This window comes from Pleurodeles waltl, chromosome 7 (assembly GCF_031143425.1).
Source record: "Pleurodeles waltl isolate 20211129_DDA chromosome 7, aPleWal1.hap1.20221129, whole genome shotgun sequence".
NCBI lineage: Eukaryota > Metazoa > Chordata > Amphibia > Caudata > Salamandridae > Pleurodeles > Pleurodeles waltl.
In genome coordinates, this window is record NC_090446.1 from 1391921293 (window position 1) to 1391949078 (window position 27786).

At 47.0% G+C, this 27786-nt stretch overlaps 1 protein-coding gene across 1 annotated transcript in view; it reads left to right on the top strand.

Moving 5' to 3' along the window:
• The window catches only part of LOC138246401 (paired box protein Pax-6-like), a 151644-nt gene extending 125449 nt beyond the window's left edge, over nt 1-26195 (top strand). The window contains exons 5-9 of the mRNA XM_069200986.1: nt 5709-5791; nt 6139-6286; nt 8109-8206; nt 9771-9918; nt 25495-26195. Coding sequence (XP_069057087.1) covers nt 5709-5791; nt 6139-6286; nt 8109-8206; nt 9771-9918; nt 25495-25580 — 563 coding nt within the window. The 3' untranslated portion in view covers nt 25581-26195. The remainder of the gene's footprint in view (nt 1-5708; nt 5792-6138; nt 6287-8108; nt 8207-9770; nt 9919-25494) is intronic.
• Nucleotides 26196-27786: the final 1591 nt, after the last annotated feature.

The following is a 27786-nucleotide window of genomic DNA, read 5'->3' on the forward strand; positions in this document are numbered from 1 at the left end:
GAGTCACTTAAGCCTGGGATGCAGTTCCAGTCTTCCTTTTCAGCAAGCAGGGCAGGCCTCAAGCAGCCGTGTAGCATGGACTCCTTCTTCTGTAGTATCCATAGGGCCAGGAGTTTACTGAAGAGTTAGGTCTGAAAGATCGATATCTATACTTCGGACCTGCTTTGAAATAGGACAAGGTTCTGGAGGCTTCAGGAGGTTTCCATCCCCAGAGGTGTTTCCTGCCTCCCTGCCCTGGCCCTAGCTTGTCTTGGGCACTATAGACTAGTATAAAACCCTTTATGAGTGTGCTGAGGCAGAGCCTTTGTGATATGCAAGTGTGGTAGCTGACAGCTATTCCCCCTATCAAGTCAGAAACGGCCCATACTGCCAATACCTATTCCCCCTTTGTCTCACTGTCTGGGAGAAATACACAAAGAAAATCAGTCAACTCCAATCGCAACAGTGCAGGCTGAATTGCCAAGCCAGGTCCTCCCTGAAATGTAACACAAGCAACCCAGGACCGGGTTTGCTCTAGTTATGGGCTCATCAGCCTAGTACAGTTTGGTTTCACTGACACAGTGTGCACGGGACCCTCATTTGGCGGTACTCATCCCACTTAAAGCGACACGTTAAAGTGTACAAAAAATGATCTATGGAAGGCCTGAATTAATCTCAGCCACTGGTAATTACTCGGGCTGCACCCCAATCCGTCATTATTTTGCACACCATGACACCTCAGTTTGAACCCAGCTATATGCAAATCAGTCTCGACCTTGCCCCTTTTGGAACAGTCCACCCGTACTGCCAAGCCAGGTCCTCCATGAACCGGAACATAAGCAACCCCTGACCGTTCTATCCCTAGTTATGGACTCATCAGCCTGGTACAGCTTGGTTCCAGTGACACAGTGTGCATGGGACTCATGTCTGGGCATACGCGTCCCACTTAGGGCGACACACTACAGTATTAAAAAACAACAATGGATTGGGATGAGGCCCGAGCAATTACCAGTGTCTGAGATTAATTAGAGCATTCCATCCATCATGTTGTTGTTGCAGTTGCCGCCCTAAGTGCATTGTATATGTCAAGACGTCAGACCCCCAATCAGTGTGCCCCTGGAATCAAGCTATACCTGGCTGATGAGTCCATAATAAGGGCGAAACCATTCATAGATTGCTTGTTTTCTGGTTCAGGGAGGACCTGGCCTGGCAGTTCAGGCTGAACTATTCCGATTGGAGCAGGGTCAAGGCTGATTTGCATATGGCTGGGTCCTAATTGAGGTAGCATGGTGGGTGAATAATGATGGATTAGGATGCAGCCTTGAGTGATTGCTAGTAGATGAGATTAATTCAAGCACTCCATACATCACTTTGTTGTTGTTGCAACTTTCTAAAAGTGGTAGTTTCAGAACTGTGACTTAAAATTGTACTTTACCATTAAAGAGGGTTTTAAATTGCAATTCTGTAGATATCAAAGTCGACATCTCTATCTTCGCCCAATTAAATGCTCTCACTTATTAAATTAATTAAGGTAACCCAGTCTAATCCTATAGGAAAGCGTTGCTGTAGTGAAAAGCAAATTAAAGAGTTTTTCAGTACCAGGACATGCAAAATGTACAACGAGATGCCCAACCTTTTAAGTACACTGCACCCTGGCATATGAGCTGTTTAGGGCCTTCACTATGGGTGACTATATGTATTAAAAAGGAAGGGATAGGCGTGGTAAAAGGTATTTTTTGCACTGTCAAACGGCAGTTTAAAACTGCCAGCAGGCTGCAATGGCAGGCCTGAGGCATTTTTTTAAAAGGCGACTTCAGAAGGGGTCACCATCAGTGCTGTAGTATGACTAGTAGCATTTAGTTTACAGGCTTTACTAGGGACTTACAAGTAGAATTAATTTGCTAATTGAGTGTAAGCCAATTTTACCATGTTTAAAGGAGAGAGCACAAGCACTTTGGTAGTGGTTAGCAGTGGTAAAGTGTGCAGAGTCCTAAAAACCAATAAAAATGGATTCAGAAAACAGGAGGGATGACCCTGCAGAAAGGGTCAAGTTCAACAGTACTTGTTTCATGTATATAGATAAAGCTAAATAATGTTTTCACTTTATAAAACCAAACCTGTTGGCTTTGGTTACACTATTTCTAACCTGAAGGCTATGACTAGGAGAAATGTGCGCTGCGGGCACTGAACCATGAAAAACTGTTTGTGAAAGAGGAAGTGCGACCTGGGCAAGGCTCACCGACAGATTTGGGCCTGGCAGGAAGTTTGGGACATGTTTAATGCACCTGCTTAGCAGGATGTATAGAGAAACGTTTCTCAGAGAGGTGTGGCCGTGGTTATTGCACCTCCATGCATCGAGGAATACAAAACAGGGTCCCACCCCAAGCAAGACACGCTGTGGATTACCCACAGTACAAGAACCAATATTGAACCATACCCCAAGGAGGGACAAACTGTAGAAAAGATAAACAGCGGACACAGTTTTACGGTAGTTCATCGCGGAAAGGTCAAGAATCACCTATGCTACAAAAATACAATATGTGTTCACCCAAGTGCTGGTAAGGGGTATGTGAAAAAAGCACTCGAGAAGAAACACAGTAATATTCAACATACTGGTACTTGAAAATTGTTAGAAAACATGGGCTAACATTATACTAAGATTAGGACCCAAAGAAACTGAAACCAATTGAAGGTAAGTCCACGCTGAAAATTTAACATAAAGGAGCATATTTACAGGAAAGTGGCGCATCAGCTCTGGTGTGCCACTTTTCTTGCGTCACCCTGCACCCCCCTAATCTCACGATGGTAGCGCTGGCACACGTTAGTACAATAGCATCATCATTTATTACACTATTGTGGTGCCATGCTGGATTAGTGCCATAAATTTTGGCACTAGTCCGGGAAAGCACAGGGAGTCCCATAGGTTATTACGGGAGCAGCACTTTAACGCCAGCTCTGAGCAGGCATTAAAAATTATGGGAAAAAATGCTGCAAGTTTCACTGCACCCTTTATTTTGGGCTTCCCTTCGTGGAAACGCCCCCTTGCATACATTATACCTGGTGCATGTATAATGTGGCGCAAGGGATTACTAAGGGGTGCAAAGCATGAATTGCGCCACTTTGTAAATATGGCGCAGGGTGGGGGCCTCATTAATGCCTCCTTAGCTTATGCCTCCTTAGCTTAAGCAAAATTATGCTAGGATGGCGCAAGGAGGCTCAATGGGGTTGTAAATATGTTCATAGTCTCCTTACTTGGAAGTCAAAGTCTATGAGTTATTCAGCGGGTGTAAGGGAATGGGAGGAGCGGCAGTGCAACCGCTCTGCAGCAACCCTGATGGTGACGGCGTCAAATGCAGCTTTTAAACATGGCATCACATAAGTTGAGCAGCACAGGTAAAAAAAAATGAAATTATGTAGCAATTGATTAGGGACTAATTTGCACAACCACAAGATATTAATTAGGTGATAGAAAAGAAAGATAGAAGTCGAACCTAGAAGCTACAAAACGAGGAGAGATTCAGAAGAGAAGAAAGACTCAGGCCCTCTTCATGAGTCTGGAGGTCCTGAGACCGCCAGACTCACGGTGGTGGACCGCCACGGTCGTGGCGGACCGTCCGCCATATTATGAACATGGCGAAGCTGGCATTTTCGAAACGCCAGCACCACCAGGCTGCCGCCAGCCAGCAGCCTGGCGGTCTCGGCATTTGTAATCATCCAGGGTGGCGCTGCATGCAGCGCCACACTGGGGATTATGAGTCTCCTATTGCCAGCCTTTTCTTGGGGGTTTCCACCGCCAGGGAAAGGCTGGGGGAATGGGTGACTCAGACCCAACTCGGGGTCCCTGCACTGCCAATGCACTTGGTATGGGCAGTGCAGGGACCACCATGTACAGCCTTGTCGTATATTTTACTGCCCGAATTACAGGCAGTGAAATGTGCGACGGGTGCTGCTGCACCCACTGCACCGCCACATTGACAATGTAAAGGCCCTGCTTCCCGCTGGGCCGGCGGGCAGAAACAGAGTTTCCGCCTGCCAGCCCAGTGGGAAAATCATAATAGGGCCGGTGGGGACTTCACCGCACTGTCGGTCGAGTGGCGGCAACGAGTTCGCCCGCCGAACTCATAATGATCCCTTCAGTCTGAAAAAACACAGTCATCATCAACAGTTGGATATGTTCTCTAAGGATCATGCTTGTTTATCACAGTGATTTTTATCAAAGATATAGGGCATTTAATGCAGACCAACCATTGCAACATTATGCAACAAATGAAAAAGAGTGAACACTCAAAGGAGGACATTGGCGTGTTCTACAGGTTAAAACCTTTCAATGCAGGAAATCCGGCATTTGCAGCTGGTTACCCAACTTAAAAAGTTTTGATCATCTTTATAAATAACACAGTTACCCAGATACCACCGTGTCAAGTCACAATTGTGATCCAACCTTAAATCTGAGTTCTGTTGTCCCAGTGTAGAGTGTTCAATTAATGTGTCACACTGAAACACAGAGATGGTGGGTAAAATGTTTGTAAAGGTTTCAGCCACTTGCAATAGCTCAGTCCAAATTCCAGTCCATCATTATTTGCTCCCTACATCCTTCTCGACAGGGACCAGCCATATGCAAATCAGACTTGTTCCTGCCCCAGAAGCTACAGTACAACACAAACTGCCAGGGCATATCCCCATTGAACAGGAAAACAAACAGCACCATATGAACTGCACTTTACTGATGAGGCACAAAGAGACCAACCCCCAGTATGAAGTTGCTTATGAAACAAAATGAGCTTCCCTGTGTCTATCTATTTATAAAAATGGGAAATATTGAAAACCTGTCTTTCGATGAGCTCCCAGTGCTCTCACTAGGCCTTTCCAGGCCAATACCTAGTTGTGTATCGGAATATAGAGGAAAGAAATATCATCATACAACACAATTGTGGCTTAAATACTGGGAGCCAAAATATGGGGAAGGTAAATATTTATAGGCAACTATAGTATTTTTAACTCCACATCCGCATTCATTGCAATTAGGTATAATTAACCAATACTTACCTATACATACTCACCTTCACAGTCTTTTACTACTCAAAATGTTGTCTGTAATATTTTTACATTATGGTATTTTGCCAATGATATTGTAGCAGTATACCCAATAGCTGCACAGATTAAAAGGATAGAGAGAATACATAAAAAATGGTCTTCCATTCAGACCGGATCTGTGGTCATGTGGTCTTTCTGATTGTGTTTTTAAAAACGAATCAATTAAGAGACATTTGTTAATAAAAAAAAAAGTTTAGCATTGAGTCCGCTCGGGATTGTTTGCCGATTGTAGAAGAAACGCAATGAACCGACAACTATCTTGACTGCCCTCTGTGCATGTGCTTATTGGAGAAAGGGAAATGATATCAACTTCTCCCTTGTCTCTTATTTCCTTTGTTTAGGAGGATAGACTACTTTGTTGGAGTGTTTTAGATTATATATATATATATATATATATATATATATATATATATATATGTATGAAACTGGTATTGTGGCTTGAACTGGATGTAAAGATGCTCTCCTCTAAGTGCTGGTGTCCAGGGATTAGGTACGCTTGATCACAGGGTTTCTCAATGCACCAGTGTGTTCTCATAGTGGTGCGAGTCTCACCCAGTGTGCTAATGGGACACTTAATAAATGATTGTTGCGCAGTGTTCTTCTTGTAAGGTCCTATTTGTCTTTGCTTCTTGCAGAATTTGAAAGGACTCACTATCCAGATGTGTTTGCCAGAGAAAGATTAGCTGTGAAGATTGATCTTCCGGAAGCCCGAATTCAGGTATCCCCAGCAGTCAAGCCATTGCCTGCCTTGTACACCCTCATCACTCCACGGTGATACACAGCGGTATGATTCACCCTCAGTAGACGTCAATGATGTGTGATGTCAGGGTTTGAATGAGTGTAGACAATGGACATGGGACTGTCACCTGCCAACACAGGCAGAGAAGACAGGCTGCCATATGAATCTCCCATTTTTGCCCACCTCTAAATGACCCTGTCTTCTCTTTCCACATTTTCTAGTTATAATGTCATTGGTGGTGCAGAAGAAGTTGAACCTTCACCTGCTCCCCGCCCACCAGCAAGCCCCTTTGTGATTGCTTACTGGTACAGTCTTTGTATTTACAGGTCTGGTTTTCTAACCGGAGGGCAAAATGGCGTCGAGAGGAGAAGTTGCGAAATCAGCGTCGCCAAGCGAGCAGTGCCCCTGGCCACCTGACAATGAACAATTCTTATAGCAGCAGTGTGTACCAGCCCATCCCACAAAGCACCACAGGTGAGACAACAGCATTCTGTATGAACACATCCCACCTCAAGCGAGATAGGAATAGTGCACACACACTCATCCGGCAGAGCACATCAAGTGAGGTAGCAATGTTGTGCCAGCCTCACAAGTCTAGTATCATAGAGAACCTCAGGCAAGATGCAATAGTGTGGAGGACTCCATTCGACGGAGCAACTCAGGTACAGCAATAGTACTGCAAATAGGCATATCCCACATAACACATCAAGTAAGACAATAGTATTGGATACTAGTCCATCCCAGAGAGCACCTGGCTGTCAGGTGCAACAGTGATGATGCAAAGTTGGCCACCCTACTGTAGGGTGTACCCACCTATCCCACAGAGCATCTTGGATGAAACAAGAGAAGGGTGCACCCATTGTGTCAAAATGCTGCATTGATTCATGATTCATCAAGCGGCTGATCATTGTTGCACAGATTGCTTTTATCCAGGGAATTTGTTTTATTGAAAAGTGCTATTTGTTTGTTCTGCATACTTTATCTATCCTTCCTTGGAACTGACATGTTACGAAGCTACAGTCCTTGGTAACTCACTTCAGAATCACTGGAAGGGGTGGGCAGAAGCAGGTTACCCGTAGAAGATTGACTTGCATTGGGGGTCATTTCTGCCAGCCGCACACTAAAAGAAATGAAGCCAGTCTTAGTGAACCAGAGTGCCCCTACCTCAAATACCGAAAGATGTGTGTGTGACTAGCTGTAGACTGTGGCAGGACTGGCAGGGTTTCCAAAAGATTGGGTGTGGTTGATGGTGCCTAGGGTAGGAGGCTGATTGACGATACTCGGTTTGGAAATGTGATGGAGGGAGTCCCACAGCGACAGCGTATTAGAGGTTACTAAATGTAATTGATGGTTTCCAGAAGTGCAGTTCTGATCAGTGGTCTCACAGGCTGGCAGTATTATCAAGGGCTCCCTGGGGCAGGGATACAGTTGACAGTGACAAAGGGTGGTAGCGTGACCGGAGTTCCAAGGGTGAGAGTGTAGTCTAGGTTACCCCAGGGCAAAAGTGTCAATGATGGCACCAAAGGGTGATGCAGTGACCAATGGATTGCTGGGTTGCCAGGGTGAACAGTAATCTACCAGAGAGTGAGTGAGTGTGTGTGTGTGTGTTTGGGGTGCCACAGAGTTTGGGTGTCATTGACAGTTGAGGGAAATGGTATTAAATAAGGGTGCACTGGGAAGGGAGCATGAATGGAGGTGTATCAGTATAGAAGTCTGATTGACGGTGCCCATTACTGGGAGTTTGACTATCAGTGCCCACAGATGGATGCAATTGTTTGAGTTCAAAATGTGACTGACGGACCTCCAGGGTGAGAGCCCTTTCTCTGGTGCCACAAGGATTGAATGTTTTTAAGTGCACTCCAGCATGAGATTGTAATAGAAGTTGGACTGCAGTATAAGTGTGTTCATGGGTGGCCCAAGCTGGGGCTATGATCTGAGTTCATCTAGGGCAGGAGTGTGAGACGTATCTTGATGGTCTCTCAGGTAGAGAATGTGCTCATGGATGTCCAAAGGGAGAATTGTGAATGAGGGTGTCCAGCATGAGCTCAGTTGACAGTGCTCCAGGCTGAGATTGTGGTACCATGAGTGGGTGTCTGAATGCTCAAGGTGGGAAGGGTCATGGTGCGATTGTTAGAACCAAAGTTGACTCTGTGACTGAGGCTACATCCCAGTGGATGCCTGAATGATTGTGCAACCTTCTTAGGTGGGCTGCCTTAGGTGTATGTAGCTAAACATTTTGCAGATGTTGTATAAATCCCACACATTCTCAAACATATTTTACACCGGTCCCTGATAGGTGGAATGCTGGGACGCAGTGAGCCAAACTTGTCCAACAGCTACGGATCAGGCCATCAGCTGCCAAGCTTCTCCATGGCTAACAGCTTACCACTGCCGGTGAGTACTGATGACTACCTGTACCTGCAGGTGAGTACTCCTAACTTTCTGCCTCTATATTTTACTACTGCGAACAGTCTACTCCTGCAGGTAAGTCCAGCTGTCTGCACCTACTGGTGATGACCGCCAACAGCCTGTGTATACAAGTGCCACCTGACAACACCCTGCCACTGCGAGTGGGTACTGAGACAGATAGCGTCCTATACTTTTTAGGTGTTTTTCCGAATGCCACAAGACACCTAAAAGCACAGATTGTTTAGCCCCCCTATGACCACAGAAACCAATGCTTTGATCCAAACAATCCTTTGGGTCAGAACAGTGATGTAGAAAGGAATCCAAAAACCAGGCCTGACAGCGACTATTCCTAAAAGTATGTTTGTTTAATCTAAACTCAAAATTCAATCATATGTGAAAGAAAGTGTTTCATTCGGAGTGGCCCCTTCTGACCCCCCGCCCCACCTTAAACTTGGTGAAAGATTTAAAGTGGGTGAGGGTATGGCTGACCCAGAGGCTGTGTGGCACTGCGGGTGTCTGCTGCATTACAGTGGCCATGCGAGCTGATTGTCAGACAGTTTTAAGGTCTTAGACTGGTTGGTTTCCTTTTAGGATGCCACCTTTGCTGTGGTGGCTGGTGGGTTAAGGGCTGCAAACTCCCTGGGTCGTCTTGGATTATTCTTCGATTTGTTTCATGATTTTCCGTCCTCATCTGACAAATTCCCTCTGATAAGGCCCCATATCAGGAGTCCCAAAAAGATGCAGCACCATCTATTGAGTCCCTCTTTGGTAAATCGATCTCTGATAAATCTAGCTCAACTGATTCTGCTTTTGATGAGTCCTTCTCTAATGAGTCCCTCTTTGGTGACTCTATCTCTGAAAAGTCCTTCTCTGATTAGCTTATTTCTGAATTTGAAGAGCCCCTATACTCCTATATAATAGCCCCCCGTTGAGTTTTTCTCTGATCGGTCCCTCTCTGATTATTCTAACTCTGGAAAGTCCTTGTCTGAATAGTTTATCTCCAATGAGTCCTTCTCTGATGATTCCTCAGCTAAAAAAAATCTCCTCTAAAGAGCCCTCATATTTTGAGTCCCACACAAATGAGTCCCTCTCTGGTGAACCTTTATCGGATTAGTCCTTCTATAATCAGTTTATCTCTATAATTCCTTTTCAGATGAGTTCAATTTTAGTGAAAGTCCCTCTGATGAGTCTCTATATAACGAGTTCCAATTAGGATGAGTCAACCATCTAATGAGCCCGTCTTTGCTGAATCTATCTCTGAGAAGTCTAGTTCTGCCGATTCTCCCCCAGGAGCATTTTATAATGACCCCACTGTCTGGTGATTTCATTTCTGAGGAGTGCCTCTTTGAATAGTCTATCCCTGCTCAGTCATTCACTGCAAAACCCTCCTTCCCTTACAAGTCCCTGTCATCTGTGTTCCCCGAGACCTCAACTGATGCTGACTCTGAGTCCTTCTTCTATGTCCCCTGCGTTTATGTCTCTGGATAGCGACATGTTGGGTTGAATCACTGCACTTGTCTTTTGCTGAATACTCTTTCTCTGTCCGCAGCCCGTGTGCAGCCAGACCTCGTCCTACTCATGCATGATTCCCTCCAGCCCCTCCGTGAGTGTGCGGAGCTACGAAGCATACACCCCTCCCCAGATGCAGCCGCACCTGGGACCCCCCAACCTCGGTGTCAGCACAGGTGTGTCCACAGGTGAGCCTCTTCCGTTTTCACACATTTCTCCTGTAAGCCACTGTCGTCGAGTGCCCACAAGCCCAGTGTCTTTGTGAATGAACAAAAAAACTATTTAAAATATCTAAAGATCTCCACACACAAACAGAACCGAGAAGGAAAATAATTCAATTCAAATTCACAATGTATGTGCAGGAGCACAAGATTTGTGGCGTGGGGAGGGGCGAAGTGCTGTCCCTTGCTGGGCCTGTGTATGTCCGACTGTGGAGCGCATGGGCACTAAGGTTTCGCCACAACAGAGGTGTCCTGCGTATATTCAGCCAAAGGGGAGAAATCAAGCTGCCTGGAGAGAGCGGGCTGGGTAGACAGGTGGATCCCGCAGGAGGGACTGTGTGCTTCTACAGCACAAAGAAAAATGGAAGTGCTTTTTTCTGATTGGCTGAGATGCCTGTTGATTGTCCAAATAGTTGGGTGGATCAATGTATGATTGGTTGGTTAGTGCTTGTAGTGCGCCTGGGCAATGACTGAATCTGTGGCTTAAGGCAATGTGAAGAATGATTGGGCAGAACTACTGATGAAGGGCCAGTTAGCTCTGGGCCGGCTTCGAAGAGAACACAAACGGAGGTAGAGGGTTTGGGGTTGAAGCTGCTGTCAAACGCTTGGTGCCATAAAATATGCATTTAAGTTAGACAAGTTTCAAGTCATGCATGACATCTTCAAGTCAATCTTGCTGGTTGAGGCAACACATTTAGAAGGTCAACGCTGCTGACAATTGTAGCCTCCACATAAAGTTGGATGTTACCCTTGTATTAATGAATGCTGTAGGAGGCTGGCCTGGCTTATAGTGGGTACCAATGGTACTTACACCTTGTGCCAGGTCCAGTGATCCCTTATTAGTAGATTAGTAGTGTTCTAGCAGCTTAGGCTGATAGAGGTATCTATAGCAGAGCAGCTAAGGCTGAACTAGGAGACATGCAAAGCTCCTACTATACCACTTATATCATATAGGTAATATATCATAAGAAAGACAATACTCAGAGTTACTAAAAATAAAGGTACTTTATTTTAGTGGCAATGTGCCAAAAATATCTCAGAGGATATACTCCCTTAGGAGGTAAGTAAAATACACAAAATATACACACAAACCAAAATCAGGTAAGTAACATAGTCAGATAGTAGTGCAAACACTGTAGAATACAATAGGCTGCAATAGGCCTAGGGGCAACATAAACCATATACTAAGAAAGTGGAATGCAAACCACGAATGGACTCCTAGGCTAGTGTAGTGTGTAGAGGGTCACTGGGAGTGTAAGAAAACACTAAGGGTGTCCAAGATACCCCACTCCAAGACCCTGGAAAGTAGGAGTAAAGTACTACTGTTTCCCCAGAAACACACTGTGAGAAAGTAGCCTCTTTCTAGCCTTGTTACCCCCACTTTTGGCCTGTTTGTGAGTGTATGTCAGGGTGTTTTCGCTGTCTCACTGGGATCCTGCTAGCCAGGGCCCAGTGCTCACAGTGAAAACCCTATGTTTTCAGTATGTTTGTTATGTGTCACTGGGACCCTGCTAGTCAGGACCCCAGTGCTCATAAGTTTGTGGCCTATATGTATGTGTTCCCTGTGTAGTGCCTAACTGTCTCACTGAGGCTCTGCTAAGCAGAACCTCAGTGGTTATGCTCTCTCATTTCTTTCAAATTGTCACTAACAGGCTAGTGACCAATTTTACCAATTTACATTGGCTTACTGGAACACCCTTATAATTCCCTAGTATATGGTACTGAGGTACCCAGGGTATTAGGGTTCCAGGAGATCCCTATGGGCTGCAGCATTTCTTTTGCCACCCATAGGGAGCTCTGACAATTCTTACACAGGCCTGCCACTGCAGCCTGAGTGAAATAACATCCACGTTATTTCACAGCCATTTTACACTGCACTTAAGTAACTTATAAGTCACCTATATGTCTAACCTTTACCTGGTAAAGGTTAGGTGCAAAGTTACTTAGTGTGAGGGCACCCTGGCACTAGCCAAGGTGCCCCCACATTGTTCAGGGCCAATTTCCCTGACTTTGTGAGTGCGGGGACACCATTACACGCGTGCACTACATATAGGTCACTACCTATATGTAGCTTCACAATGGTAACTCCGAATATGGCCATGTAACATGTCTATGATCATGGAATTGCCCCCTCTATGCCATCCTGGCATAGTTGGCACAATCCCATGATCCCAGTGGTCTGTAGCACAGACCCTGGTACTGCCAAACTGCCTTTCCTGGGGTTTCACTGCAGCTGCTGCTGCTGCCAACCCCTCAGACAGGTTTCTGCCCCCCTGGGGTCAAGCCAGGCTTGTCCCAGGATGGCAGAACAAAGGACTTCCTCTGAGAGAGGGTGTGACACCCTCTCCCTTTGGAAAATGGTGTGAAGGCAGGGGAGGAGTAGCCTCCCCCAGCCTCTGGAAATGCTTTCTTGGGCACAGATGTGGCCAATTCTGCATAAGCCAGTCTACACCGGTTCAGGGGACCCCTTAGCCCTGCTCTGGCGCGAAACTGGACAAAGGAAAGGGGAGTGACCACTCCCCTGACCTGCACCTCCCCTGGGAGGTGTCCAGAGCTCCTCCAGTGTGCTCCAGACCTCTGCCATCTTGGAAACAGAGGTGCTGCTGGCACACTGGACTGCTCTGAGTGGCCAGTGCCACCAGGTGATGTCAGAGACTCCTTCTGATAGGCTCCTTCAGGTGTTGCTAGCCTATCCTCTCTCCTAGGTAGCCAAACCCTCTTTTCTGACTATTTAGGGTCTCTGTCTCTGGGGAAACTTTAGATAACGAATGCAAGAGCTCATCCGAGTTCCTCTGCATCTCTCTCTTCACCTTCTGCCAAGGAATCGACTGCTGACCGCGCTGGAAGCCTGCAAACCTGCAACATAGTAGCAAAGACGACTATTGCAACTCTGTAACGCTGATCCTGCCGCCTTCTCGACTGTTTTCCTGGTGGTGCATGCTGTGGGGGTAGTCTGCCTCCTCTCTGCACTAGAAGCTCCGAAGAAATCTCCCGTGGGTCGACGGAATCTTCCCCCTGCAACCGCAGGCACCAAAAAGCTGCATTACCGGTCCCTTGGGTCTCCTCTCAGCACGACGAGCGAGGTCCCTCGAATCCAGCAACTCTGTCCAAGTGACTCCCACAGTCCAGTGACTCTTCAGTCCAAGTTTGGTGGAGGTAAGTCCTTGCCTCACCTCGCTAGACTGCATTGCTGGGAACCGCGACTTTTGCAGCTACTCCGGCCCCTGTGCACTCCTGGCGGAAATCCTTTGTGCACAGCCAAGCCTGGGTCCACGGCACTCTAACCTGCATTGCACGACTTTCTAAGTTGGTCTCCGGCGACGTGGGACTCCTTTGTGTAACTTCGGGTGAGCACCATTTCACGCATCCTCGTAGTGCCTGTTTCTGGCACTTCTCCGGGTGCTACCTGCTGCTAAGAGGGCTCCTTGTCTTGCTCGACGTCCCCTCTACCTCCTGGTCCAATTTGCGACCTCCTGGTTCCTCCTGGGCCACAGCAGCATCCAAAAACGCTAACCGCACGATTTGCAACTAGCAAGGCTTGTTGGCGTTCTTTCGGCGGGAAAACACTTCTGCACAACTCTCCACGGCGAGAGAGATCCGTCCACCAAAGGGGAAGTCTCTAGCCCTTTTCGTTCCTGCAGAAACCTCAGCATCTTCTGTCCAGTAGAAGTTTCTTTGCACCCACAGCTGGCATTTCCTGGGCATCTGCCCATCTCCGACTTGCTTGTGACTTTTGGACTTGGTCCCCTTGTTCCACAGGTACCCAAGATTGGAAATCCATCGTTGTTGCATTGTTGGTTTGTGTCTTTCCTGCATTATTCCTCTATCACGACTTCTATGTCCTTGGGGGAACTTTAGTGCACTTTGCACTCACTTTTCAGGGTCTTGGGGGGGGGCTATTTTTCTAACCCTCACTATTTTCTAATAGTCCCAGCGACCCTCTACAAGGTCACATAGGTTTGGGGTCCATTCGTGGTTCGCATTCCACTTTTGGAGTATATGGTTTGTGTTGCCCCTATCCCTATGTGTCCCCATTGCATCCTATTGTAACTATACATTGTTTGCACTGTTTTCTAAGACTACACTGCATATTTTTGGTATTGTGTACATATAACTTGTGTATATTTGCTATCCTCTCACTGAGGGTACACTCTAAGATACTTTGGCATATTGTCATAAAAATAAAGTACCTTTATTTTTAGTATAACTGTGTATTGTGTTTCTTATGGTATTGTGCAAGTGACACTTGTGGTACTGTAGTAGCTTCACACGTCTCCTAGTTCAGCCTAAGCTGCTCTGCTAAGCTACCATTATCTATCAGCCTAAGCTGCTAGACACCCTATACACTAATAAGGGATAACTGGGCCTGGTGCAAGGTGCAAGTACCCCTTGGTACTCACTACAAGCCAGTCCAGCCTCCTACATTGGTTGTGCAGCGGTGGGATAAGTGCTTTGAGACTACTTACCACTCTTGTCATTGTACTTTTCATAAGAGAAAAATATACAAAACAAGTTCAGTGTGTGTACACATAGCTAAAAAGTTTTGCATTTCCTCTTTTCACTCTTTTCTAAAGTGCTGAAAAGTACTTCTAAACTTTCAAAAAGTTCTTAAAAGTTTAAAAAGTTTTTTTTCTGTCTTTCTAAAAAGCTCTGACAAACTTTTTTCTCTTTTTCTATCACTTTAACTCTCTCTAAAAATGTCTGGCACAGGCCAAAATGTTGACCTGTCTAAGATTGCATATGATCACCTTAGCTGGAAAGGAGCAAGGAGTCTCTGCATAGAGAGAGGTTTGAGTGTAGGGAAGAATCCTTCCTTGGAACTGTTACTTAACATGCTTAGAGAACAAGATAAGGCTAAAAGTGCCCCATCTGTTGAAAAAGTAGCTAATGGTTCTCAATCTGATCCAGGGACTCCCCCAGGAAAAGGTTCAGGAAAGAAACTTCTTAGCCTGCCCATTACAAGACAGTCTAGCATAGTTGTTACTGAGGTGGAGTCACATCATACAGATGATGTGCTCTCACATTACACTGTCAGCCAAGCTATTAGGGTGCCCTCTGTAAGGGACAGGTCTCCTTCTGTTCATTCCCATCATACCTCTGTATCTAGAAATGTCCCTCCCACCAACCCTGATGACAGATTGTTAGAAAGGGAACTCAATAAGTTGAGGGTGGAACAAACCAGACTGAAGCTTAAAAAGCAACAGCTGGATTTGGATAGACAGTCTTTAGAATTAGAGAAGGAAAGACAGAAGTTGGGTTTAGAAACCCATGGTGGCAGCAGCAGTATTCCCCATAGTCATCCTGCAAAAGAGCATGATTCCAGGAATCTGCACAAGATAGTTCCCCCTTATAAGGAGGGGGATGACATTAACAAGTGGTTTGCTGCACTTGAGAGGGCCTGTGTTGTACAGGATGTCCCTCAAAGGCAGTGGGCTGCTATCCTATGGCTATCATTTAGTGGAAAAGGTAGGGATAGGCTCCTTACTGTGAAAGAAAGTGATGCCAAAAATTTTACAGTACTTAAGAATGCACTCCTGGATGGTTATGGCTTAACCACTGAACAATACAGGATAAAGTTCAGAGAAACCAAAAAGGAGTCTTCACAAGACTGGGTTGATTTCATTCACCATTCAGTGAAGGCCTTGGAGGGGTGGTTACATGGCAGTAAAGTTACTGATTATGACAGCCTGTATAACTTGATCCTGAGAGAGCATATTCTTAATAATTGTGTGTCTGATTTGTTGCACCAGTACTTGGTGGACTCTGATCTGACCTCTCCCCAAGAATTGGGAAAGAAGACAGACAAATGGGTCAGAACAAGGGTGAACAGAAAAGTTCATACAGGGGGTGACAAAGAGAACAATAAGAAGAAAGATGGTGAAAAATCTCAAGATAAGCATGGGGATAAGGGTAAAACCAAAGATCCCACTTCAAATCTTAAACACTCTTCAGGGGGTGGGGATAAAACAAATTCTTCCTCTTCTTCTCAACCTACACAATTTAAAAAGCCTTGGTGCTTTGTGTGTAAAAATAGAGGCCATAGGCCAGGGGATAAGTCCTGTCCAGGTAAACCCCCTGAGCCTACCACCACTAATACATCAAGCTCTAGTGCCCCTAGCAGTAGTGGTACTAGTGGTGGGACTGCTGGCAACAGTCAAGTTAAGGGTGTAGTTGGGTTCACTTATGGGTCCATAGTAGAAACTGGGGTAGTCAGTCCCAAGACAGTTTCTGTCACACCTAGTGGCATTGGCCTTGCCACACTGGCTGCTTGTCCCCTTACAATGGATAAGTACAGGCAGACAGTTTCAATAAATGGTGTTGAGGCCTTGGCCTACAGGGACACAGGTGCCAGTATCACTTTGGTGACTGAAAACCTAGTGCATCCTGAACAACACATCATTGGACAACAGTATAAAATTATTGATGTCCATAACTCCACTAAGTTTCTTCCCTTAGCTATAATTCAGTTTAGTTGGGGTGGAGTTACTGGCCCTAAGCAGGTGGTGGTATCACCTAGCTTACCTGTAGACTGTCTCTTAGGTAATGACCTAGAGGCATCAGGTTGGGCTGATGTAGAGTTTTATGCCCATGCAGCCATGCTGGGCATCCCTGAGGAATTGTTCCCTCTCATTTCTACTGAAATGAAAAAGCAAAGGAGAGAAGGCCTGAAAACTCAGGATCCCTCTCCATCAACAGGTAAAAAGGGTATCACAGTATCCCCTAACCACCCTACCATTCAGGATACCATTCCTGTGGTGGGAGAAACCTCTCCTGGGGTGGCACCTGTTCCAAGGAAATCATCAGTTGGCAAAACTGTACTCCCTGAGGTAGAAGTACCTCTCTGTGGGATAACTAACATTGGTGAGAAAAAGAGCACCATTTTAGTTAACATGGAGCATCCCTCCAACCCTCCCAGAGAAACTTTAGTGCAGAAAACCTGCACTGCCTCACAACACTTAGGACAGCATCCCTGCCCTAGTGTGGAGCTCATAGGACAGCATCCCTGCCCTGCTCCAACTCAAGAGAAACAGCATCCCTGTTCTCTCTTCCTGCCATATGGACAAAGTTTTTGCCCAGCTATGGCTTTATTGAGACAGCATCCCTGTCTGGCATTTCCATCATTACAAATAGGTTCAGTGGACAATTCCCACTGCTCTAAACTAAAACTTACTGATAGAAACTCTAAAAATACATCTTCACATTGTTGCTTAGCTAAAAAACTTCAAACAGGGTGGTTTACATCCCCACAGGGAAGTAACCATATAGTGGATGATAAAGGGAGTAACCAATCTATTGCAGAGCTACTCTCTACTTATCACCACTTAGACAATAAAGTCTCAACTGGCCAAGGTTAGCCTTATTGTCCTTCGTTTGGGGGGGGTTGTGTGAGAAAGTAGCCTCTTTCTAGCCTTGTTACCCCCACTTTTGGCCTGTTTGTGAGTGTATGTCAGGGTGTTTTCACTGTCTCACTGGGATCCTGCTAGCCAGGGCCCAGTGCTCACAGTGAAAACCCTATGTTTTCAGTATGTTTGTTATGTGTCACTGGGACCCTGCTAGTCAGGACCCCAGTGCTCATAAGTTTGTGGCCTATATGTATGTGTTCCCTGTGTAGTGCCTAACTGTCTCACTGAGGCTCTGCTAAGCAGAACCTCAGTGGTTATGCTCTCTCATTTCTTTCAAATTGTCACTAACAGGCTAGTGACCAATTTTACCAATTTACATTGGCTTACTGGAACACCCTTATAATTCCCTAGTATATGGTACTGAGGTACCCAGGGTATTAGGGTTCCAGGAGATCCCTATGGGCTGCAGCATTTCTTTTGCCACCCATAGGGAGCTCTGACAATTCTTACACAGGCCTGCCACTGCAGCCTGAGTGAAATAACGTCCACGTTATTTCACAGCCATTTTACACTGCACTTAAGTAACTTATAAGTCACCTATATGTCTAACCTTTACCTGGTAAAGGTTAGGTGCAAAGTTACTTAGTGTGAGGGCACCCTGGCACTAGCCAAGGTGCCCCCACATTGTTCAGGGCCAATTTCCCTGACTTTGTGAGTGCGGGGACACCATTACACGCGTGCACTACATATAGGTCACTACCTATATGTAGCTTCACAATGGTAACTCCGAATATGGCCATGTAACATGTCTATGATCATGGAATTGCCCCCTCTATGCCATCCTGGCATAGTTGGCACAATCCCATGATCCCAGTGGTCTGTAGCACAGACCCTGGTACTGCCAAACTGCCTTTCCTGGGGTTTCACTGCAGCTGCTGCTGCTGCCAACCCCTCAGACAGGTTTCTGCCCCCCTGGGGTCAAGCCAGGCTTGTCCCAGGATGGCAGAACAAAGGACTTCCTCTGAGAGAGGGTGTGACACCCTCTCCCTTTGGAAAATGGTGTGAAGGCAGGGGAGGAGTAGCCTCCCCCAGCCTCTTGAAATGCTTTCTTGGGCACAGATGTGCCCAATTCTGCATAAGCCAGTCTACACCGGTTCAGGGGACCCCTTAGCCCTGCTCTGGCGCGCAACTGGACAAAGGAAAGGGGAGTGACCACTCCCCTGACCTGCACCTCCCCTGGGAGGTGTCCAGAGCTCCTCCAGTGTGCTCCAGACCTCTGCCATCTTGGAAACAGAGGTGCTGCTGGCACACTGGACTGCTCTGAGTGGCCAGTGCCACCAGGTGATGTCAGAGACTCCTTCTGATAGGCTCCTTCAGGTGTTGCTAGCCTATCCTCTCTCCTAGGTAGCCAAACCCTCTTTTCTGGCTATTTAGGGTCTCTGTCTCTGGGGAAACTTTAGATAACGAATGCAAGAGCTCATCCGAGTTCCTCTGCATCTCTCTCTTCACCTTCTGCCAAGGAATCGACTGCTGACCGCGCTGGAAGCCTGCAAACCTGCAACATAGTAGCAAAGACGACTACTGCAACTCTGTAACGCTGATCCTGCCGCCTTCTCGACTGTTTTCCTGGTGGTGCATGCTGTGGGGGTAGTCTGCCTCCTCTCTGCACTAGAAGCTCCGAAGAAATCTCACGTGGGTCGATGGAATCTTCCCCCTGCAACCGCAGGCACCAAAAAGCTGCATTACCGGTCCCTTGGGTCTCCTCTCAGCACGACGAGCGAGGTCCCTCGAATCCAGCAACTCTGTCCAAGTGACTCCCAGAATCCAGTGACTCTTCAGTCCAAGTTTGGTGGAGGTAAGTCCTTGCCTCACCTCTCTAGACTGCATTGCTGGTAACCGCGACTTTTGCAGCTACTCCGGCCCCTGTGCACTCCTGGCGGAAATCCTTTGTGCACAGCCAAGCCTGGGTCCACGGCACTCTAACCTGCATTGCACGACTTTCTAAGTTGGTCTCCGGCGACGTGGGACTCCTTTGTGTAACTTCGGGTGAGCACCATTTCATGCATCCTCGTAGTGCCTGTTTCTGGCACTTCTCCGGGTGCTACCTGCTGCTAAGAGGGCTCCTTGTCTTGCTCGACGTCCCCTCTACCTCCTGGTCCAATTTGCGACCTCCTGGTTCCTCCTGGGCCACAGCAGCATCCAAAAACGCTAACCGCACGATTTGCAACTAGCAAGGCTTGTTGGCATTCTTTCGGCGGGAAAACACTTCTGCGCGACTCTCCACGGCGAGAGAGATCGGTCCACCAAAGGGGAAGTCTCTAGCCCTTTTCGTTCCTGCAGAAACCTCAGCATCTTCTGTCCAGTAGAAGTTTCTTTGCACCCACAGCTGGCATTTCCTGGGCATCTGCCCATCTCCGACTTGCTTGTGACTTTTGGACTTGGTCCCCTTGTTCCACAGGTACCCAAGATTGGAAATCCATCGTTGTTGCATTGTTGGTTTGTGTCTTTCCTGCATTATTCCTCTATCACAACTTCTATGTCCTTGGGGGAACTTTAGTGCACTTTGCACTCACTTTTCAGGGTCTTGGGGGGGGCTATTTTTCTAACCCTCACTATTTTCTAATAGTCCCAGCGACCCTCTACAAGGTCACATAGGTTTGGGGTCCATTCGTGGTTCGCATTCCACTTTTGGAGTATATGGTTTGTGTTGCCCCTATCCCTATGTGTCCCCATTGCATCCTATTGTAACTATACATTGTTTGCACTGTTTTCTAAGACTACACTGCATATTTTTGGTATTGTGTACATATAACTTGTGTATATTTGCTATCCTCTCACTGAGGGTACACTCTAAGATACTTTGGCATATTGTCATAAAAATAAAGTACCTTTATTTTTAGTATAACTGTGTATTGTGTTTCTTATGGTATTGTGCAAGTGACACTTGTGGTACTGTAGTAGCTTCACACGTCTCCTAGTTCAGCCTAAGCTGCTCTGCTAAGCTACCATTATCTATCAGCCTAAGCTGCTAGACACCCTATACACTAATAAGGGATAACTGGGCCTGGTGCAAGGTGCAAGTACCCCTTGGTACTCACTACAAGCCAGTCCAGCCTCCTACACACACTAAAGTCGTGATAAGGGATTTTGCAAAGACCACAACAGACTGCAAAGCACTGAAGATGGATTCCTGTACCTGAGGACCTGTAAACGAAGGGGACAAAGTCCAAGTGTAGCAAAAGTGTCCAGGGGGGACAGGAGCCCACTAAACCCCGGATGAAGGTGCAATATGGCTGCCTTCGGATGGAAGAAGCTGAAGATTCTGCAACAATGAAAGGTGCTAGGAACTTCTCCTTCATGCAGAAGATGTCCCACAGAGGGCTGGAGGATGCAGAGTTGTGCTGGGCCCAGGAAGGACCAGGATGTCGGCACTTGGGTGAGGAGACAGAGGGGGCCCTCAGCAACGTAGAGAGCCCACGTACAAGCAGGAAGCACCCGCAGAAGTCCTTGAACATGGGTTGAAGAAGTCTGAACACGGCGATCATCTCAACACTGCAGAAGGAGGTCCCACAACACTGGAGATCAACTCAGGGAGCTGAGCATCACAGGACAGAGTGCTGGGGACTAGGCTAGGCTGTGCATGCAGGATTTCATGGAAATGTGCACAGAAGCCCTTGTAGCTGCAGTTCACACGGTGCACAGGATTACTGTCTGGAGAGGATAGGCCAGGACTGACCTCCTCTAAATTTGGACAGTTGGACCACTGGACAGTCTGAGTCACTTGGGTCCACCACCTGTGTGCCAGGGGCCACTCTCGTCAGGATGAGAGGGGTCCCATAGTACTGGTGAAGCTGAAGTTTGGTGCCTGCTGAAGAAGGGGGAAGATTCCGTCGACCCACAGGAGATTTCTTCATGGCTTCCAGTGCAGGATGAAGGCAGGCAGCCTCCAAAGCATGCACCACCAGGAAACAGTCAAGAAAGCCGGCAGGATTAGGCGCTACAATGTTGCTGGTAGTCTTCTTGCTACTTTGTTGCAGTTTTGCAGGCGTCCTGTAGCTGTTAGCGGTCGATCCTTGGCAGAAGTCGAAGAGAGAGGTGTAGAGGAGCTCTGGTGAATTCTTGCAAGTCGTTATCTGAGGAAAAGCCCACTGGAGAGACCCCAATTAGCCCTCAGAGGAGGATTGGCCACCTAGCCAGGTAAGCACCTATCAGGAGGGGTCTCTGACATCACCTGCTGGCACTGGCCACTCAGAGGCCTCCAGAGTGCCCTCACACCTCTGGAAGCAAGATGGCAGAGGTCTGGGACACACTGGAGGAGCTCTGGGCACCACCCCTGGGGTGGTGATGGACAGGGGAGTGGTCACTCCCCTTTCCTTTGTAAAGTTTCACGCCTGAGCAGGGACTGGGGGTTCCCTAAACCGGTGTAGACTGGCTTATGCAAGGAGGGCACCATCTGTGCCCTTCAAAGCATTTCCAGAGGCTGAGAGAGGTTACCCCTCCCCAACCTTTAACACCTATTTCCAAAGGGAGAGGGTGTAACACCCTCTCTCAGAGGAAATTCTTTGTTCTGCCTTCCTGGGACTGGGCTGCCCAGACCCCAGGAGGGCAGAACCCTGTCTGTGGGGTGGCAGCAGCGGTAGCTGCAGAGAAAACCCCAGAGAGCTGGTTTGGCAGTGCCCGGGGTCCATAGTGGAGCCCTCGGGTGCATGGAATTGGCTCCCCAATACCAGATTTGACATGGGGGGACAATTCCATGACCTTAGACATGTTACATGGCCATATTCGGAGTTACCATTGTGAAGCTACATATAGGTATTGACCTATTTGTAGTGCACGCGTGCAATGGTGTCCCCGCACTCACAACATTTGGGGAAATGGCCCTGAACGATGTGGGGGCACCTTTGCTAGTGCAAGGGTGCCCTCACACTTAGTAACTTTGCACCTAACCTTCAGCAAGTGAAGGTTAGACATATAGGTGACATATAAGTTACTTAAGTGCAGTGAAAATGGTTGTGAAATAACGTGTACGTTATTTCACTCAGGCTGCAGTGGCAGCCCTGTGTAAAGGTTTGTCTGAGCTCCCTATGGGTGGCAAATGAAATGCTGCAGCCCATAGGGATCTCCTGGAACCACAATACCCTGGGTACCTAGGTACCATATACTAGGGAATTACAAGGGTGTTCCAGTGTGCCAATTGAAATTGGTAAAAGTGGTCACTAGCCTATAGTGACAAATTTAAAGGCAGAGAGAGCATAGGCACTGAGGTTCTGATTAGCAGAGCCTCAGTGACACAGTTAGTCACTACACAGGTATGCACATTCAGGCCACAAACTATGAGCACTGGGGTCCTGGCTAGCAGGATCCCAGTGAGACAGGCAAAAAAACTTACATACATGTAAAAATGGGGATAACATGCCAGGCAAGATGGTACTTTCCTACAAATGCTGACATCCATAATTGTTAGTTGGACACAGATGGGTTCTTGTAAAATGATTAGAAGAGGGTTGAGCCTTGGAGAATGTCATATGCTACAGATACAGGGTTGGACCTGGAGGAACTTATCTGTACTAAATTGTCTCTGTTCTTCAGTTATGACTCACTTAATTGTAGGATGGTTTCATAAAAACATTTTTGGAGTGCAAGATTGTGAAGCAGAGCTCAGTGATCGATGCAGAAGTCTGACAAGATGAAAACACACTTGCTATTGTCAGACATCACTTAGATGGTAGCAGTTTTCCTGCTGAACTGTTGCCTGAGTTTGGACTGTTAGACAGTGTTTTTGATGTTTCTACAGAGCTGGGGAGCAACAGGAATCTCAGTGATCTTCCCACAGAAATATAAAATGTGTGATCAGGCAGTTATTTGTGAGACCAACGGGGTCCTGTATAGGCGGAACCTTGTTTAAGGAATGTGTTGATGATGTTCAAGAGGGGCCATAGGACAACAGTTGATATGTTGTTCAATAATGATGACAGGGTGACATGAACTTCAAGTGACACTGCCATCAGGCATCAGTGAAGGTGAGACTGGTCTTCAGCAGAGAAGATGTAGAACAGTCTGCACTCTAAGTGGTGTGAGTGTGGATATTGTTGCTGCATTGTTAAATTTATTGGTGGATCTTGCCAGTCATACTGTTGAAGCAATTATTGCTGGCTGCGTACTTCTCATTCAATGGACGAGTAGTGGGTCCACTATGAGGTCCACACAGTGTTTGATCACTTTTGTGAGCCTCTTGCTTTACTGATATGCCATGGCATCTGTGATGAGATACATCTTAAGCAGCTTGCTTTCAGGATTGACAGGTCATCAGTGTTTGCCTCCATCTCCTTTCTTAGCAACTGGTAGTATGTTTGCTGTCCGCATGCTGCTGGCTGTACTGTGGTGCAGAGTGTTAGACCTTAACGGAGCAGAGTTTGATTGAGATATGTATGTATTCTATTATCTTGGAACTGTAGGTGAAGCAGGGATTCAACGTTTGTGCTGTGGACGATTGGGGTTTCTGCGGGCATAAGGCTTTTGTGAAGTATATTTATTTGGAAATTCACAAAGGACTGATTCACTGTCTTTTTTGGTTTCGGTTGACTATGGAAAGTCAGGTCAAGGCAATAATGGTGTACTAAGTCCAGTTATTGTAATGTGGTAAGTGTCAGTGAGAGTAGTCCTGGAAGTGTGAGATAGTCCAAGGTGTTCCCTTTCATTTGACCTTACAGCGTGATGAACTCTGCGATTTTGGCAGTGATGGCCATTCTTCATGGTCTTGGTTGATAAATGTCATAGGAGTCTGCAGTTATCTTGGAAAATGTTATTCAAATAAATAGTTGCAGCTGTCATGATGAAGTCTAACAACCCGAAGGTCAATAAGGGGGTAAACAGCAGGATGGACGGTAAATGAGGTAAAAGGTTGAGTATGTGCAGTGATCAGTGGGAAATGGCAGGGGAGGAACTGAAAGACGTTTAAGTGATTTTTCAGCAACAAGGTCATGTTGTCTGGTTGATGACTGCAGCATCCCTCATGGGTCGTTTGAGTTGGTCAATGTGCAGAGTGTTGTAGTCTTAGTGGACCAGGACATCAAGGATATGCAAGGCTATCAGTGATCAATAAAGGTGGGTTCTAGATTATTAGAGTTGACAATGTTGGCTGCATTTTTAAGTGTTATGTGACATGTATGCTGGCTGTGAGTGATCATCAGTGAGATGTTGTTGAGGTTGCTTAGGTCACATGGGTGTCATGCGGGGTTATGTCTTATGCGGGAGATGGTGGAGATGTGGTGGATGCGGTAGAGGGGATGCATTTGGTGAGGTATCTTCCTAAGGTGTGCACAGTGTGCTGTGCACGAGTTCTGGTCATTAGGCTTTTACCAGGCTGCAAGACACGTTATGGCTTACTATCTACACCCTTTGCTTTAGACACTCTGGAAAGTATGCCATGTCAGACTAGCTTGAGTATAGTCCACATGGCCCTCGCTGTCGTGATGGGATCTAAGGTGGTCACCGGCCTTTCTGCTGAAGAAGGTCTTCTGGCAGACCAGATTCCTACTCAGGCTGATTGGCTGGACTCCAGGTGAACTGGGTCATGTGACAGTGGATGCAGTCCTGGTGTCTGTGTCCACTGTCTAGAGCAATGGAATCGTTTCTGGAAGTGCCGTGGAGCAAGCACCTGCTTCTGCACCTTCCTGCCGCCTCCAGAGCTGAACGCTGGTTGACGGGTGCCCCATCTGTGCTTGGTCTGAGATCCGGACGCAATCGGTCCATTTGAAGGGATGCTGGTATAGTAACTGCTGTTCATACACACCCCTACCACACACACAGCTCCATGCTGCTGTACTGGAGATATAAAGGAGAGTACTGTGTTGTGTAAGCGAGGTACATCTGAACATATGAATGAAGTGCTTTGAAGGAAAATGTGAAGGGAAGATCTATGAATTGGGCAGACTCCAAGATGACTTATTATTTAAATACAACTACTACTACTACTACTACTAATAATAATAATAATAATAATAATAGTAATAATAATAGTATGATCATAACTAATATCCTGACCATTCCAGACAAACCTACTAGGTCAAGTCAACCAGTTCTAGAGAAAAACTGTCTCCTTCCATGTAAAAAGTCACTTTCAACAAATGCGTGTTATAAAACACGTTCTCTTTAATGATGGCTCCTCTCTTTCTCTCTTTCTCTCTCCCCTTCCCTACAGGTCTCATTTCCCCGGGAGTCTCAGTTCCTGTCCAGGTCCCTGGGGCTGAGCCCGATTTGACCCAGTACTGGTCCAGGCTGCAGTAATTTCATGGAGCATCGAGGAACAAGGGCTGGTGGGATTAAGACTCAACATCCACCGAAGACCCACAGAAGGTCCGGGCATGAGAGAAGGTCTCTGGTAGTGTGTCTCAATTCCGGAGAAGCAGGCTTTGAACAGCAAAGGAAAGAGTGCACCAGAGCCCACAAAAAACATTGATGACCTCCTGTTTGCAGCCATAATCTGCCTGTGTCCACCCTCCAACCACAGCAGCTACCGAAGCCCAGTCTTCCACCCTTGTACCTATTTATGCTCTACCTACTGCCCTAGTATCTGCCCAATGCGCATCAATGTACCATCCAAGTCTAGCCTGACGCTGTGGTACCTATTCATGCCCGGCCTATGCCAGATGTACCATACAACTTTCAGTCTGAAGTGGAGGTACCTACCCATGCTCAACCTACGCCAGCCGTAATGTACAACTTGTCTGAATCTGTGGTACTTGATCATACCCAGCCTACATCAGTCGTACCTCGCTACTTGCAGTCTGCAGCCCTGGGACGTGCTCAAGTCCAGCGCACACCGGTCAGACTCCATTTGTGCTACCTGCTCATTTCCAGATGTTGCCATTCTACCTTATCTCTAGAACCTGCGCATGTCCAATCGGCAGCATGGTATCTGCTTGAGCCCAATGTACAGTCGCAAACCCCAACAGCTCCCTGTCTGAGGCCGTGGTACCAGCCCCTCTCCAACGTACCAAGGTATCTGCTTCATCCCGGTCCATAGCCATAACTGAAACCACCTAATCCAGCATGCATCTTACTGTACCTACCTAGAGAGCACCATTTGCACGAGACCTCACCATAGCCACTATACCTGTGGTGTCAGGTCTACTGCCATAGTACCTGTCCATGCCCATTCTGCAGCCATGGTACTTAGCAGCATACAGTAGGCATCTCCAGTCTCCAGCCCATCTTATCCACTTGAGAGCTGTCTGAAGCCATGGACCTGTCAGTGCCCACTCTGCAGCTGTGGTACTTGTCAGTGTCCAGAATGCAATTGTTGTTCCTTGTGTCCTGTCTGCAGCTTCGGAACTGACCATGTTCTGTTTACAGCCACAGCATTGACCATGGCCAGTTAGCATCTGTTGTACGTGGCCGAGCTTACTTGGCGGTTTTTGTATGTGGATATGACCAGTCTGTGGTCATACTACATGCTCGTGGTCAGCCTGTAGTTCTGGTTGCACACAATCTGTGGGCGTGGTTGCTGCTCATGTTCAGCCTAAACCTATGGTACCTTCTGTCTGAAACTTTGATTCCTGTTCCCATCCATGCTGCATAGATTGGAGCTGCTGTGTCTGCGTGCATCCATATGCAACCTTGTTACACTGTGTCCAGTTTATGTCACAGCATGCACTTGTGTTAGGCAGCAAGCTATGGTAGTTGTTCATCCCCAGTCAGCCATGGCAACAACCCGTGAATTTGCAGCTATGTACCATTTCAGATCCAGCTTGCAGTTGTGATATCAGCCCATGTCTTGTCCACTCTGCAGGCTTGGTAGATCCCTGTGTCTGCTGTAGCTGCCTTCTGTGTCCAGTCAGTCTTCAGCAGTGGCAACTACATGTGTGCAGTGTGCAATCATGTTGAATGTCCCTGACATGTCCGCTGTTATAGCAGCGCTGAGTCTTCAGTCACAGTACCTGTATGTATCCACCGTACAGATGCTGTGTGCTCATTTCGAGTCTGCAGTGTTGCCAGCTCCTCATGTCCATTCGGCAGCAAAGGTACCCTTCAATATTTACGCAACATCCTTGGTACCTGCACATTTCTAATCTATTGCCTACTCAGTAACTGTCTCCAGTCTGGAGCGGCAGACTCTGGTAATGCTGAGTCAGCAGTCATGACACCACCACCTACCAGTGTCCTGACATTAACCGTGCTGCCTCCTCATGTACAGTCGGCAACTGTGGAACACATTTGGCCCTATGCTGGAGCCTGAGCGTGACTAGTTTGCAACTGCTGCACTTAGTATGTCCAATCTGCAGCCATGATTGGCTGGTGTTCTGGTCGAAGCCATGGCATGTGCTTGTGACCAGTCTCTACCCGTGTTGCCTGTTTTTCTCTACTATGAAGCCATGATACCAACCTGTGTCGTGTCTGAAGCAATGGTACCTGCTCCTGTCTACACTGCAGCTGTGGTACTTGCTTGCACTCAGGCTGAAGCCATGACACTAACTTCTGTTCATCTCGAATG